At 34.7% G+C, this 16,006-nt stretch overlaps 1 protein-coding gene across 1 annotated transcript in view; it reads left to right on the top strand.

Annotated features, from left to right (window-relative positions):
- Positions 1-16,006, top strand: part of CCDC39 (coiled-coil domain containing 39) — a 45,314-nt gene that overhangs the window by 16,898 nt on the left and 12,410 nt on the right. Inside the window, exons 10-13 of the mRNA XM_061193373.1 lie at positions 2,778-2,972; positions 4,060-4,224; positions 6,719-6,856; positions 9,009-9,217. Of these exons, the coding sequence (XP_061049356.1) occupies positions 2,778-2,972; positions 4,060-4,224; positions 6,719-6,856; positions 9,009-9,217 (707 nt within the window). The remainder of the gene's footprint in view (positions 1-2,777; positions 2,973-4,059; positions 4,225-6,718; positions 6,857-9,008; positions 9,218-16,006) is intronic.

The raw sequence follows: 16,006 nt of genomic DNA on the forward strand, positions 1-16,006 counted from the left end.
AATCACAGCAAATTTAGCAATAGTGAATAAATTAGACTCTTGAGATCAGAGGAGAAGGAGGTCTTTTAAGAGGCTCTGATTTCTGGGGTGATTGCATTTGTAATTAGATTGTTGAGTTGTTGGACCTCTTTTTATCTTCAGCTCCTAATTCTCCATTTGCTTCACTTTCAGCATTTAACTTTGTCTTCTTTTAAAGCTATAGCCCTTCTATCTTAAATTCCATGTCTTCTCAATGCCTACTGTGTCCCTGTCCCTGTTTGCCATTCGTATACATTTTATTTATTTATTTATTTTTTGGCTGCATTGGGTCTTTGTTGCTGCACGTGGGCTTTCTCTAGTTGCTGCGAGCAGGGGCTACTCTTCGTTGCGGTGCTCGGGTTTCTCATCGCAGTGGCTTCTCTTGCTGCGGAGCACGGGCTCTAGGCACACAGGCTTCAGTAGTTGTGGCTCGCGGGCTCTACAGCACAGGCTCAGTAGTTGTGGCGCACAGGCTTAGTTGCTCCGCAGCATGTGGGATCTTCCCGGACCAGGGATCAAACCCATGTGTCCCTGCACTGGCAGGTGGATTCTTAACCTGCACCACCAGGGAAGTCCCTGTATATATGTTCTTATATTGCAAATGCATCTTGAAAAATGCCCGTGTTTTACAACTTATTTCCACCTGATTGTCATCTTTTTTGTTTGTTTGTGATCAAGTTCCCCCCAGTGGTCTACGTTCATTGCATGTATTTCTTCATCATCTGCTATCTCATTAACCTCTTCCAGTCTGGCACCATTTATTGGTAAACAGGCTTTTAAATGGTAACACTTTTACTAACTTCACTGGCATACCCCTTCTACCTTAATCTCTTTGGCATTCTGGTAGAATTAAAGCTGATTTTTGAGGAACTGGAAAAGGCTGGTTCACCGTTCCCTCTTTGAAAACTTCAAAATGATTTGTGTGACCTATCACTGTAGGCACTACTTTCTGCTTTTACTCTTTTTTTTGGTGGGGGAAGAGGAAGGGTAGCTGAAGGTGGTGGTAAAATCCCCCATTTGCTGAGGCTTATATCAAGCATGGTTTCATTTATATTTGGATAGAATCCAGCTTCCTCAGTGTGCTGTTGTATGTTTAAAATTCCTGAGTAGTGAAGTCATGCAACAATCTTGACTTGAGTGGTATTTGAGTCCAAATCATACAACATTATTTAAAAAAAAAAGTTGTGGATTTTTTTCCCCCTAAGAGCATGATTTTCTGTAGTACATGGAACGGGATAATATTAGAACTTATTAGAAGTCTGTAAAGACTGTGAAGTTTATATGAAATACACCTTCTGAAGACATAATTAAAAACTAGTGATATTTTTAAAGAAATTAGCTGAATTAGAAAACAATAAGATTGACAGCATGTGTACTGATTGTGCTGTAGCAGGGCTGGGTTCATAATCTTGGTTTTTGTAGTTATTGGGGTTTTTTGTTTGTTTGAAAAAAATCTCAACTCTGTATATTTTGCTGTGTTATTCACCACCAAGCACTGACTTTAAAACTCTGCCAAGCAGTCTCAGAAGGTCTTAAACCCAGTGAAAATTGTCTATTATATGAAAAGTAATGCATTTTATAAGGTTATATCAGATTATATTTCTTGATTTGTGAAAATTTAAATGTGCCAGTCAGACTTCTTTTGTTTCATATTGAGGTTCATTGGATGCCAAAGGGAAATATGCTTATCTGGGTATAAGAGCACAGAGGGAAATTATTTCAACATTTTAAAATGAGAGCTTTCAATAGATCTTGGCATGGGAGATCTGTTTGAAACCTAGAATACATTGATGTGACACTGTGAGATCAAGACGGACCTGCCTCCTGAGAAAGGAGAAGTGGGAATGGGGTACCGGTTTCTATTTCCTAGAGGGCTGCACATGTAGGGAAGTCAACTGCAGGCAAGGTGTGAGTAAGGGATAGTGATAGTGCCAGTAGTGTGTTGGGGCCAGTGCTCACCAGCTCACAAGAGCTGATAGTTAAATTTTCTGGAATTTTTTAAGTCAGCTGCTAAACATAGCTACTATTAAAAATCAAATTATATAGACTTACAATTAAATAAATTATATTAAAAATAAAAGTAATATGTACTCAGCACATATCACTTCCAAATTATTTTACTGCATTTTACTGTTATCTATGCTTTTAAGGTTACTTAAGACTATTAACATCTGTTATATCCGTCTAGTAGATATACTGCATAATGGTCTGCTACGGCATATCTCTTCCTAGCTCTGCATTTAGAGGAATCATGTTAGTAGCTTGAAATTGGCCATAGTGGGAATAAAATAATCATAGAAATCAGCCTCTTCCCCGTAACCTCCCATCTACTAGAAAGCTGATGGTTAAACATTTATCTGCTCACCACTGGATAGTGCCAAAAAGAAGGTGGGAGATTTCTTCCCTTAACACTCTCAAGACTTTAGTAAACTTTGTGAGCTTAGAAGCTGTGTGTCTTCAGTATATTTTATGTTCTAAGGAAACCAGTGGAATGGTTAAGTTCTAAGGCTAAGGTGACATAGGAGAGAATTAAGATGACAGATCAAGGTCATGACACAGGAATAGAAAACTACTATTCTAGTCTACTAGACTAGAGTAGACTACAAGCAATGTTGGGGATTTGTTGAAACTGTGGGAAGGGCTTTATATTCTTAAGGGCTAAAGTGAGGGTTCATTTATGACCCCCCAATTATAATATTCATGCAATAAAACATTACAAGGTATTATATTTCATTAATCATTGTTATTCTTATTATCAGGAAGTAGAAGTTCAGTTGAACATAGTGAAGGATGTGCTATTTAAGAAAGTTCAGGAATTACAGACTGAGACAATGAAAGAAAAAGCTGTTGTATCTGAAATTGAAGGAACCCGTTCTTCTCTAAAGCACCTCAACCATCAGTTACATAAACTGGACTTTGAAACCTTACAGCAGCAAGAAATTATGTACAGTCAGGTAGATGTTACTCTTATGAATGTCTTCATATTGATTTGTTATAATTGTGATGGTCAAGATACTGCAGTGTCCTAAGAAAACAAAGATTTCTAAGAACTCTTGGGGTGGGGGGATATACAGATGCTGAAGATGGGATATCATGTTAGGTCAGTGAAGGGTGAGGGGGCCTTAAAAGCTATTTTTTTCTTGATCTGAAATAAATAGAGAAGAGGATCGACAGCTCTAGTGAGGGAGACCATGCTTTAAAGGAACCTGGAGCAACTGGACCGGGAGTAAAACAAAACAAGGAATGGGATGTCTGAAACCTAGAAAAACTGTATGTTGGGAATTCCCTGTCAGTCCAGCGGTTAAGACTCCATGCTTCCACTGCAGGAGGTCCCGGTTCAATCCTTGGTCAGGGCACTAAGATCCCGCATGCCACACAGCGTGACCAAACAGACAAACAAAAAACCCCCCAAACCCCTAAGACTGTATGTTGTGCAAACATCGGCATCCCCATCCCCACCCCCACCCCCGGACCAAAAAATATTTTTAAATTTTTTCCTTTTTTGTTCTATTTATATATTCTGTCTCATGTTAATTTCTTAATGTCCTCCCTCTCTACATCTTAATTTCCCCATCTAATATGTTCTTAGTTTCTCAAAATTACAGATGCTAAAGTATAATTTTCAAAATAATTCTTTAGAAGTTCATCATATTTGAGACTTTCATGGCTAACAATTTGTGACTCTTTTTTTGTACTCCTTAGAAAATGTACCCTCAAAAAATCCATGTCCATGTAAATCCACTGGGTTTACTGATGTTCCATCATGGGAGTATGATAAATGACCACCTAGCTGCTTTATTATATTTTCAGAAGATTAGTTCTGTGTTACTGTCACGTACTCTGGTTGTTGAAGAATAGTTTGCTCTTTCTCCCCTTACAGTAAGAAAGATTTCATCCTATAAATCACTGAAGGGTGAAAGTGACTTTAGTAAATGGTGACATCAGGCCAAATTCATAAGAAAGTATTTACAGTGTTTTTGCATTTATAGAAATGGTTTTAACTGTTTCTCCTTACTAACTTATCTTTAAAACCTGTAACAGGATTTTTACATTCAACAAGTGGAACGCCGAATGTCACGGTTAAAGGGAGAAATTAACTCAGAAGAAAAACAAGCCCTTGAAGCAAAAACTGTTGAACTTCAAAAGACATTGGAAGAGAAAAAATCTACATTTAACCTTTTGGAAACACAGATCAAGAAGCTTCATGTAACTTAGCTAAAATACTTTTTATGCTTCAAATATCCTAGTCATCATTTTGTTTTAAGTCAACATGTTCCTAAGACTTGACTTTGGATAGGATAATTGCCAAGCTACCCATATATATAACAAATGTATGAGCTAATGCTTATATTTCTATACCGACTATGAGAATGTAACATTACCATTGATTATGCATTTACTGTATGCTAAGTATATGCCTTTAGTATTTTATTTCATTTAATCCTTATAAATGTCTTGTGATGAAGATATTAATACTTGTTTTACAGATTAAGTAACTTGTCCATGATTACAGCTAGGATTTGATCCGTGGTCCATGTGACTTAAAAATAGTCTTAAATAGTACATGATTTAAAAAATTGATAAGTTCCAGTTTTCTATTATGTATCTGCCATAATAACTTGATTGCTTTTTATCTCTGAAGTGGCATCTAAAAGAAGCTGCTCTTTTATGGGTCATCTATTGTTATTCAAATATTTACTTAGTTACATATTTCAGATGACTCAATTTTGTTAATACGGTAAAAATGTTCTTCATCTTTAGGTACTTTAATGTTTATGGTAATATAAAACCTGTGTTAGGGGAACCTATGTAATATAAAACCTATGTTAAAGTTTAACTGGGAAGTAAGAGTGAAGGAGTGAAAACATGGACCTGAATATGGGGAGAACTACAAAGGTTTTAAATGTTAAACAGCTGGAAAGGCTAGTGATGAGTGTCCTCTAGTGGTTTTAAGAAGAATTGCCCTGAATTCCTTAAGGGCTACAAAGGTGAAAGGGAGCTACTACTTTTTTAAATTAGGGGAAAAAAAAATTAACATGACAAAATATTGGTTTGGAGTAGTTTGTAGCCTGATTAAATTTTTAAAAGACTGTTTCCTTGGTTTAGTGGAAAAGAGCAGAACTGGTTTTGAATGTCAAGGTTACACCACTAACTGCTATTTTAACTTTTCTGAGTCCTAGTTTACTCATTTTAAAATGGAAAACAATATTTAATATTATTTTAGGGCATTTGGGAGAATTAGAAGCAATGTATGTCTTAACACAGTGCTTTTAGTAGGTACTCAATAAATGGTATTGTTTTAATTACATAGAATATGAGAATATTAGTGCTACAGAATAATAGGAGGGTGACATTTGTATCTGGACATGTTTTTTGACCCTAGCCTGAATTGTATCTGTCTTCCTGTGTGAGGATGGTTCTAGCGTTCCCCCTTTTATCTACCCTGGGGCTCTGTCCATTATGCAGTAGGCTAGTACTTATGCCTATCCCAGCTGGTTTTGACAGGGAGGTAAATAAATTAATAGAAATGCAAGTGAATTTTTAAAGATATTAAAACTAGTTAACATTCTAATGAAGGTTTTCTCTTCTCAATAGTAGCATTAGATTGTAAAGTCATTCTGCATTCTCTTTCCCATGCCACTCCATCTCTTATTTTGAATAGTAGAGACAAATTTCTTCTGGTTGAAAACTACCTTAAATTAAAAATTTCATTCTAAAAGTTAATTTTATGAAAAAAAATTCTTAATGTCTTGCTTCAATCTTAAGTCCTGATAGTTCAGAGAAATACAGGCAGTGAGAAGGGCAGGGGAGGGAGGAAGGAAGGGACAGAGGAAGAGAGAGAGATCTTGGCAATAGAAACTTTTTGCTTTATGTCCCCTAAGAGGGACTAAGGGGGGACAAAGGGAACAAACCTTGTTCTGGTTCTGAGTGGGAGGGAGGATACAAACTGGTATAAAGCTAGAAAACTAATATCTGAGTATGTATGACCCATTTATTCATTCAGTGGAATTAGATCTTATCTAGCATTTTTCTCTCCAGCAGTATGTGATTATATATGTAATAATAATAATAATAATAGACATTTCCATGTGTCAAACATTGTTGCACATATCCTTTGACAGTAAATTCTTTAACCCTCACAACAACCCAGGTAGGTAGGTATTGTTATCATCTCCATTTTGGAAATGAGGAAACTGAGGAAGAGTATGCTGCCCACTGGGGTTGGATGGCTAATATATAATTAAGGCTGTCTGATTCCAGAGCTTGTAGTTAACCAAGACCCTATGCTTTCTCAGACAGTTAATGTTTTTACCTTCTGAGACTTGGGTTGAATCAAATAATGAACTCCAGAAGGTGAACCATGTATTTAACCAAAGCTTGAACTCCACCCTCCCATTTCTCCCCATAAATGGCAACCACCTAATAATTCAGTTTGAACTGTAATCATACTTAATATTTCCTAGAATTATTGAACTCAAACTGAACCCAAACATCAATAGATAATAAAAATGAAAATGCTTCTATGTGAATATCCATGTATATTCTATTAGAGACATAAGAGCATGAAGGGTGAGATTTATAATATATTATTATAAATATTTAATGGAGCATATAGTTTAATGTAAGTCATGTTTAGTAGTATGTATTTAATATTGTTATTTAAAATATGTATTTACGTACCTCTTTTTCCTCTTTACAGAATGATCTTTACTTTATCAAGAAGTCAAATAGTAAAAATCGTGATGAAAAACAGTCCCTCATGACCAAAATAAATGAACTAAACCTCTTCAATGACAGATCAGAGAAAGAACTTAATAAAGCCAAAGCTTTGAAACAGGTGCAATAAAATCATATGTATATATAATACTAAAAACCACATATTTTCATGCTAATTGTAGAAAAATTTTAAATACCAAATTATAAAGAAGAAAATAAGTCACTATAATCACTGTACAGAAGATAAACAGTGTTACAGTATATTATGTTCTTTCAGTCTTTTAAAGAAAACTGGCTTTATATATTGTATTCAAAAATTTAAAAGTATATTGCACATGTCTCCTAAACATTAATTATCTTTAAAGGCTTCCTACAGTCCATTGCATGAAGTTACCATAATTTATTTAACCATCTCCTATTTTTGGATATGTGTTTGTTTCTAGTGTTTGGCTATTCTAAATGGTGCTATCATGTACTGTGCACATATTTCGTTGTACAGTTGTTCATGTAGCTCCTTAGGATAAATTTCTAGCTGTATAATTATGGTTCAAAAAGAATGAATATTTTTGGTGTCTTGAAACTATTTTCAAGCCAAATTGCCTTCTAGAGGGTTCAGTTAATACTCCTGCCAGCAGTGTGTAAGCATTCTATTTTACTCACCACCACCAGGGCTGGATAATATAATTCATAAAATTATTGTTAATTTGATGGGCAAACATGGTATCTCATTGTTTTTAGTCTGCACTTTAGAAATTGGTGACATTTTAAAACATTTTATGTTTAAACATAAAATTTAAAATATTTATGTTTCAATTAAAATGTTTAAACATTTTTTTATATTATGTTATGTTCCATAATTTTTCTTTTGGATTTCTAGTTCAGTTTCTTGCCCATATTTCCATTAGGAGGTTTATATGTTTATTTATTTATTTGGTTGTGCTGGGTCTTAGTGGCGGCAGGCGGGCTCCTTAGTTGTGGCTCGTGGGCTCCTTAGTTGTGGTATGCGAACTCTTAGTTGTGGCACGCATGTGGGATCTAGTTCCCTGACGAGGGATTGAACCCGGACCCCCTGCATTGGGAGCGTGGAGTCTTATCCACTGCGCCACCAGGGAAGTCCCCAGGTGGTTTATATTTTTAAAATGCTTGGCAAAAGATCTTCGTATGTTAAAATATTAACTCATAAATATTAACTCATAAATATTTGTCCCATTGTCCTTAAATTTCTATTCAGTTTTTTTTTAAAATTAATTAATTAATTTATTTATTTTTGGCTGTGTTGGGTCTTCGTTTCTGTGCGAGGGCTTTCTCCAGTTGCGGCGAGCGGGGGCCACTCTTCCTCGCGGTCTGCGGGCCTCTCACTGTCGCGGCCTCTCCCGTTGCGGAGCACAGGCTCCAGACGCGCAGGCTCAGTACTTGTGGCTCACGGGCTTAGTTGCTCCGTGGCATGTGGGATCTTACCAGACCAGGGCTCGAACCCGTGTCCCCTGCATTGGCAGGCAGATTAACCACTGCGCCACCAGGGAAGCCCTATTCAGTTTTTTTTGACATAAAAACTTTTTTTTAACATTATATGTTTAAATGTTTTTCCCTGTATAATTTTTATGCTTAGAAACTTTTTCATCACACTAAAAATCAAACAAATATTTACTATTTCTAGTGGCTGCACTGGTTTAATCTCTTACATTAAGTTCTTTCATTCATCTGGTATTTATTTTTGGTACATATGAGATATGGGGATCTAATCTTTTCTCGAGCTAACAAGCTTTGTTTTGAATTAGTAAAATCTTATATTCTGGAGTGTTTTTTCTGGGCTTTCTATTCTGCAAATTGATCTGTTAGTGTGATCTTGTGTCAGCACTGTACTCATGACTGAACTGTTTTAAAATAAAAATGTATTTACACATTATTTTGTAAGATTTAGTTTAGAATATAAAAATGCTCATCCATTGGGCTTCATATATTTGCTGGACATTGTAACTTTCAATTTTAGGAATAACTTCTTTTTGTTTTTTTAGTAAACTTGAATTTAAAATTGAATTATAATAAAAGACTTGGAATAACCATAAACCCTTTCCTTAAAATAAAAATAAAAGGAAAATCAGTCATGACTCAGAGCAATCTAAATTTAACCCTAGTTAATATCTTGGTCAATGGTCAAATTAGAAAAAGTTGTATTTTCAAGTTTGACTTTTGTAGCAATAAAAAGGAAACATATTTTGGTTTCGATATGCAAATGATTATTTCAATATTTGATGATTTTGTTATGTTGATAGGATTTGATGATAGAAGACAATCTTTTAAAACTTGAGGTTAAACGTATTCGAGAAATGCTTCACAGTAAGGCAAAAGAAGTTCTTTCTCTGGAAGAAAGAAAACAGCAATTACACACTGCTATGGAGGAACGGACCGAAGAAATTAAGGTTCACAAAAAAATGCTTGCATCACAAATAAGATGTGTTGATCAAGAACGGCAAAATATAAGGTAATAATTAGAGTTTTAAAATCCTGCTCACGAATTTTGAAAACGTTAAGAGTAATGTCAGAAGAACTGACTGCTCCCTCCTCCACCTTGGATGTCCATCTTTTTCTTATTTGTTTGAAAAAGCTTTTAATATAATACATAGGCCATATTTTAGCTACAAATCTATGCTTTTCCCTCTCTCTTTCCTTAGGCTAACTCCTCATTCTTTAGATTTATCCTTTTACCTTAAGATCATTAATCCCCTTGGAACTGATTTTTGTGTATGGTTTGTGGTAAGGGTCCAATAACATGCTTTCCCTTATGGATACCCGACAGCTGCATTTATTGAAGCAATTTTCCCCTAGAGATTTCACATATCTTTTATAAGATTTATTCCTGGATACATGCTATTTTTTTTTAATGTTACTGTCAGTGTTATCTCCTTTTAAAACATTTCATTTTCAGTTTGTTGCTGGTATATAGAAATGCAGTTGGATTTCTGTATATTAAGTATTCAGCAGCCTTGCTTAAATTTTTATTAATTCTAACAATTGATCTGTAGATTCTACTTTCTAGGTATTTCACTGACATCATTTGCAAATAACAGTTTTGTGTCTTCCTTTTCAATCTTTATAACTTTTCTTGTTCTTACTGTATTGTCCTTGTTATCTAACCTCCAGTTCAATGCTGAATAGCAGTGGTGATTGCAGGTACCCTTGTCTTGCAGGTGGTTGATCTTAAAGGGAAAGTTTTCATTGTTTTAAGTATCAAGTTTACTATAGTGTTTTTTTGAGATTCTCTTTATAATATTAAGTGAGCTCCCATCTATTTTCATTCTTTGCTAAGAGGTTGTTTTAATTTGTTTAATCAGGAGTGAATGTTGATTATTATATGCTTTTTTTGCACTCACTGATATGATGTAGCTTCTTCAGTCTGTTAATATAATTGAATATATTGATTGCTTTTTCAAAGTTAAAACAAACTTACATTCCTGTAATAAATACAGCTGTCTGTTACATATTACATTTTGTATGTATCTAGATTTTGTTTGCTAATATTTTTATACAATTTTTGCATCTATGCTTATAATTCTCTTTTTCTCTCCTGCCCTCGTCAAATTATCAGGTTATTAAGGTTACATCTACTTTTATAAAATGATCTTTGTGTTTCTTATTTTTCTACACTCTGGATAAGCTTGTAAAAGAGCAGAATTATATCTTTCTTAAATTTTCAACTACCTCACCAGTAAAGCCATTGGACATCTGGAATTTTTTGAGGAGGATTTTCAACTGTTGGTTCAATCAATTTATTGGTTATAGGACAATGAAGATCTTGTATTTTTTTCTTGAGTCTGTTTTAGTATGTTATATATTTTTTCCTAGGAAAAATTTTCCATTTCATCTAAATTTTCAAAGTTATTATCAAAGTTGTTCACAGTATCATTTTATTATATGTTTAATAGCTGCAGTATTCGTAGTTTTTCATTCCTGATATTGGTTATTGTGACTTCTCTTTTTTGGGTGGGATAAGTCCTGCCAGTAGTTAATGAATTTTATTACTCTTTGAAAAGAATAAACTCTTGCTGATTTTTTTCTATTGTGAATTCATTTTCTATTTTATTAATTGCTGCTCTCACATTTACTATTTCTTTCTTCTATTTTTGTGGATTTATTTTGATGTTCTTTTCCTAACTTCTTGAGATAAGATGCTTAGCTAATTAGTTTTCAACTTTGAAGGCTAAAGCAATTCCCTGAAGTATTACCTAGCTGTATCCCACACAATTGTCTGTAACAGCCAGATAGTAAATATTATAGGTTTTGCTGGCCATACGGTCTCTGTTGCAACAAGTTGACTCTGCCACTGTGGAGTGTAAGCAGCCCTAGACAATATGCAAATAAATGAGTGTGGCTGTGTTCCACTTTATGGACACTGAAATTTGAATTTCATAGAATTTTCATATTTCATGAAATAGAAACTTTCTCTTGATTTTTCAACCATTTTACATTAAAAAATGTAAAAGCCATTCTTTGCTCGTGGGCTGTACAAAAACAAGTAGCAGCTGTAGGATGGTTTGCTGACCTTGGCTTTTTATCTCTAAGTGGTACTATTCCATTGTATGTGTCTACCCCAATTTATATATATATTTACCTGTTGATGAATATTTCAGTTGTTTCCAGTTTGGGGCTATTACAGATAAAGCTGCTATAAACATATGTGTTCTTGGTATGGACATATGCTTTCTTTTCTCTTGAGTAGACACCTAGAAGTGGAATAGCTGGATCATATGGTAGGTATTCTTTTTGTCTGTTCTTTCATTGGTTTTACTGAATTTTTTCCCTTTTTTCCTCTTTGTTTGTAGTATGTATATTCTAATTTAAATTATTTTGTTTATTTTTAAATTCAAAAGAAATTCTTATCTTCCTATCTCTCTGAATACTGAAGATTAGTTACTATTATTTTTTCCTTCCTAAAATAGTTACGACTTTTAGCATGTTTTACTGCTGTATTTCCTTTCTCCATCTTTCATTTATTATTGAAATCACAGATTATAGTTTTGGGTTGTTATTTGTTTTTAATATTATGTCTCTACTTTGAAAAGAACTCCTTTCTTATAACTTGCATTAAACTGTACAGCCAATTGCCAGCAATAATTTCAACGTAGCTATGTGTTTTACTTGTTTCTTGGTTTAATATTCTTTCATGTATCTTTTGTCATTCTATTTCCTTGGATTCTCATTTCATTTCTCTGGAATATGTTTTGAAACTTTTTCTCAAGAACTGATGTTTTCTGAAATTTTCGAGTCTTTGTATGTTTAAAACATATTTATTCTTCCCCATATTTGAATTACAGTCGAAGTTTGAAAGCGTTGTTTCATATTCTTCCAGATTAAAGTGTTGTTTATGAGAGGTCTGGTTCCAGATAGGGAACCTGGTTTTTGTTTTCTTTCTGGAAGCTTTGGGACAATGTTTTTATTTGGAGGATTTCAGAACTTTCATGTGTGCATCTGGGTGTTTTATCCTTTTTCATTTTTCTTGTTTGACCCTTGGTGAGCTCCTTCAATTATTTCATTCAAGTCTTTCTTCATATCAGGAAAATATTTTTCTGTTAGTTTTTCAATTTTTTTTTCTCACACCACCCTACCCATCTGTTGCTCATTTTTAGTGGATGCTTAGTCTTCCAGATTTCTTAACTCTTCTCTCATTTTAATTTTTTATTCTTTTTATTCCACTTTTTAAGATATTCTCTCTCTCCCCATTACCATCCTTTCTGTCTTCTCCCCATTCCCTGCCCCTCTGTCTTTCTCCTCTCTCTATATCATTGATTCAGTCTTTTGACCTGCTTCATTTCCAACCTGGGCCGGTTCACCCTTCCTTAGGCAACCTGGTGGTCCCCCTCTCCCGGGAGGTCACCATGTTGAGGCCCAACTTAGTGTGGACACCCAATTGGCCTAGCGCACTACAGCCCAGAGCTCGTGGGCTCAAGAGATCCTCCTGCCTTAGCCTCCTGAGTGGCTGTCACTACAGGCATGTGCCCACTGTGCCCAGTATTCTTTACTACTTTTAAATTAAAAAGTGGAGATTATTTGAGAGAACTCTTATTCTTTCATTGGTTCTTTCTTTTCAGAGCAGCCCATTCTTGTTTTATGGGCATTTTTGGATGCAATATCCTTTCATATTTTAGAAGATACTAATTAGAATACTTTGAAGGTTTTTTTCTATCCCATACATTATCTTTGTTTCTCCTAGGGTCTGTTCTGTCTTTGCTCATTTTGTTCTTTTCATTCATACTGTTAGCTTTTCATAAATGCTGATAATCTTTGGCTCTCTGTTATATTTATTAACAAATGCTTAATTAATAATCATGGTGATTGGTATAGCTAGCTGGTATGGGTTTCTTCTGCAATTAGGTAGATTGCTTTTTCTAACAGGTCTCTCCCCTAACTGGGAGGGCTGACTGTAAGCCCTGGGCTAGTCTGTCCTGTAAGGAGCATAAGGGGTTGATTTTGGGCAATGAAAGCTTTCATTCCTGGCTGACATTGCCTTTCTTTTTTATTAACCTCCACTACTGTAGAGGCCTGGAATTACTTCATGCTCTTTTTTGCTTTTCTCTCCAGCTTCAACATACAATGTTAGGAACTCTGGTAATTTTGAGGGTTATCACTGGAGCATAAATAATTCCTGCCAACATTTCTATGTACTTTGAGGGGTTGAGGAGAGTGGCCCAGATGTTCTATAGGCAATCCTTTTATTAATTACCTTGACAGTAGCCTCATAGATCACTCTTGCTCTTTCTATTTCTTATTACTGAGTTTGGATTTTCTCCGGACTTCTTTGGTGAAAAATGGCTCTTATTTCTACATAATCTTCTGAATCTCCATTTTTTTTCATCCTGTCAATCATATCCCATTTGTTTTCCATTTTTCGTGAATTCATGAAAAAATTATCTTTCTTTTCCCAGAGCTGTGGTGGGTTTTTTGTTTTTTCTTTCTTTTAATCTTTTCCATTTTAGGAAGGAGGAGAGAGATGCTTGTGTACAGTCTACCATCTTAAGCTAGAAGGCCAACAAGACTTGTCTTTTAAAATCACATAAAGGATGAGTAAATATTTTCTGATGAAACAATAGTAATACTTAAAAATAAGCAAAGCTGTAACTTCTGATACTTAATATAATTTACCATCAAATTTCTTTAGGAGTAGGAACCTGGTATGTTGAAGATGTCTTTTCACCATGATTGGAAGGCTTATTTTCATGAAGTTGTAGCAGGCAAACAAGTCACTCTCCATGTTGCTGTGCATATATTAACATTATTAGTATTATTATTAAATAAGTTTAAAAATAGTTTAAAAATATAAATTTACTGGAATAGAAGGGAAAAAGTAACCAGCAGATTTAAGAATCAAAATCTTAGGAGACAAATTCTCCAAAGGTTTCTCATATTTCTGCATGCCTTGCAAGGAGAGGCACTGGCTTTCCTGCTCTGGAAAGACAAAGGAGCAAGGTAAAAACCTATAAGGCCAAATAAATAAAGATGAAATAGGCAACCTACCTGAAAAAGAATTCAGAGTAATGATAGTAAAGATTATCCAAAATCTCGGAAACAGAATGGAGAAAATACAAGAAACATTTAACAAGGATCTAGAAGAACTAAAGAGCAAACAAACAGTGACAAACAACACAATTACTGAAATTAAAAATACTCTAGAAGGAAACAATAGCAGAATAACTGAGGCAGAAGAATAGATAAGTGACCTGGAAGATAAAATGGTGGAAATAAATGCCAGGGAGCAGAATAAAGAAAAAAGAATGAAAAGAATTGAGGACAGTCTCAGAGACCTCTGGGACACCATTAAATGCACCAACATTCGAATTATAGGGGTCCCACAAGAAGAAGAGGAAAAGAAAGGGTCTGAGAAAATATTTGAAGAGATTATAGTTGAAAACTTCCCTAATATGGGAAAGAAAATAGTCAATCAAGTCCAGGAGGCACAGAGAGTACCATACAGGATAAACCCAAAGAGAAACACCAAAACACATGTTAATCAAACTATCAAAAATTAAATACAAAGAAAAATTATTAAAAGCAGCAAGGGAAAAGCAACAAATAACATACAAGGGAATCCCCATAAGGTAAACAGCTGATCTTTCAGCAGAAACTCTGCAAGCCAGAAGGGAGTGGGAGGACATATTTAAAGTGATGAAAGAGAAAAACCTACAACCAAGATACCCTACCCAGCAAGGATCTCATTCAGATTCGATGGAGAAATTAAAACCTTTACAGAAAAGCAAAGGTTAACAGAATTAAGCATCACCAAACCAGCTTTACAACAAATGCTACAGGAACTTCTCTAGGCAGGAAACACAAGAGAAGGAAAAGATCTACAAAAACAAACTCCAAACAATTAAGAAAATGGTAACAGGAACATACATATCGATAATTACCTTAAAGGTAAATGGATTAAATTCTCCAATCAAAAGACACAGAATGACTGAATGGATACAGAAACAAAACTTGTACATATGCTGTCTACAAGAGACCCACTTCAGACCTAGGGACGCATACAGAGTGAAAGTGAGGGGAAGGAAAAAGTTATTCCATGCAAATGGAAATCAAAAGAAAGCTGGAGCAGCAATTCTCATATCAGACAAAATAGACTTTAAAATAAAGACTATTACAAGAGACAAAGAATTACCTTACATAATGATCAAGGGATTAATCCAAGAAGATAAAACAATTGTAAATATTTATGCACCCAACATAGGAACACCTCAATATATAAGGCAAATGCTAACAGCCATAAAAGAGGAACTCAACAGTAACACAATCATAGTAGGGGACTTTAACACCCCACTTTCACCAATGGACAGATCACCCAAAAGAAAATAAATAAGGAAACACAAGCTTTAAATGACACATTAAACAAGATGGACTTAATTGATATTTATCGGGCATTCCATCCAAAAACAACAGAATACACTTTCTTCTCAAGTGCTCATGGAACATTCTCCAGGATAGACCATATCTTGGGTCACAAATCAAGCATTGGTAAATTTAAGAAAATTGAAATTGAATCAAGTATCTTTTCTGACCACAATGCTATGAGTCTAGATATCAATTACAGGAAAAAAATCTGTAAAAAATACAAACACATGGAGGCTAAACAATACACTACTAAATAACCAAGAGATCACTGAAGAAATCAAACAGGAAATCAAAAAATACCTAGAAACAAATGACAATGAAAACACAATGACCCAAAACCTATGGGATGCAGCAAAAGCAGTTCTAAGAGGGAAGTTTATAGCAACAC

The sequence above is a fragment of the Eubalaena glacialis genome, chromosome 6, assembly GCF_028564815.1.
Source record: "Eubalaena glacialis isolate mEubGla1 chromosome 6, mEubGla1.1.hap2.+ XY, whole genome shotgun sequence".
Classification (NCBI taxonomy): Eukaryota; Metazoa; Chordata; class Mammalia; order Artiodactyla; family Balaenidae; genus Eubalaena; species Eubalaena glacialis.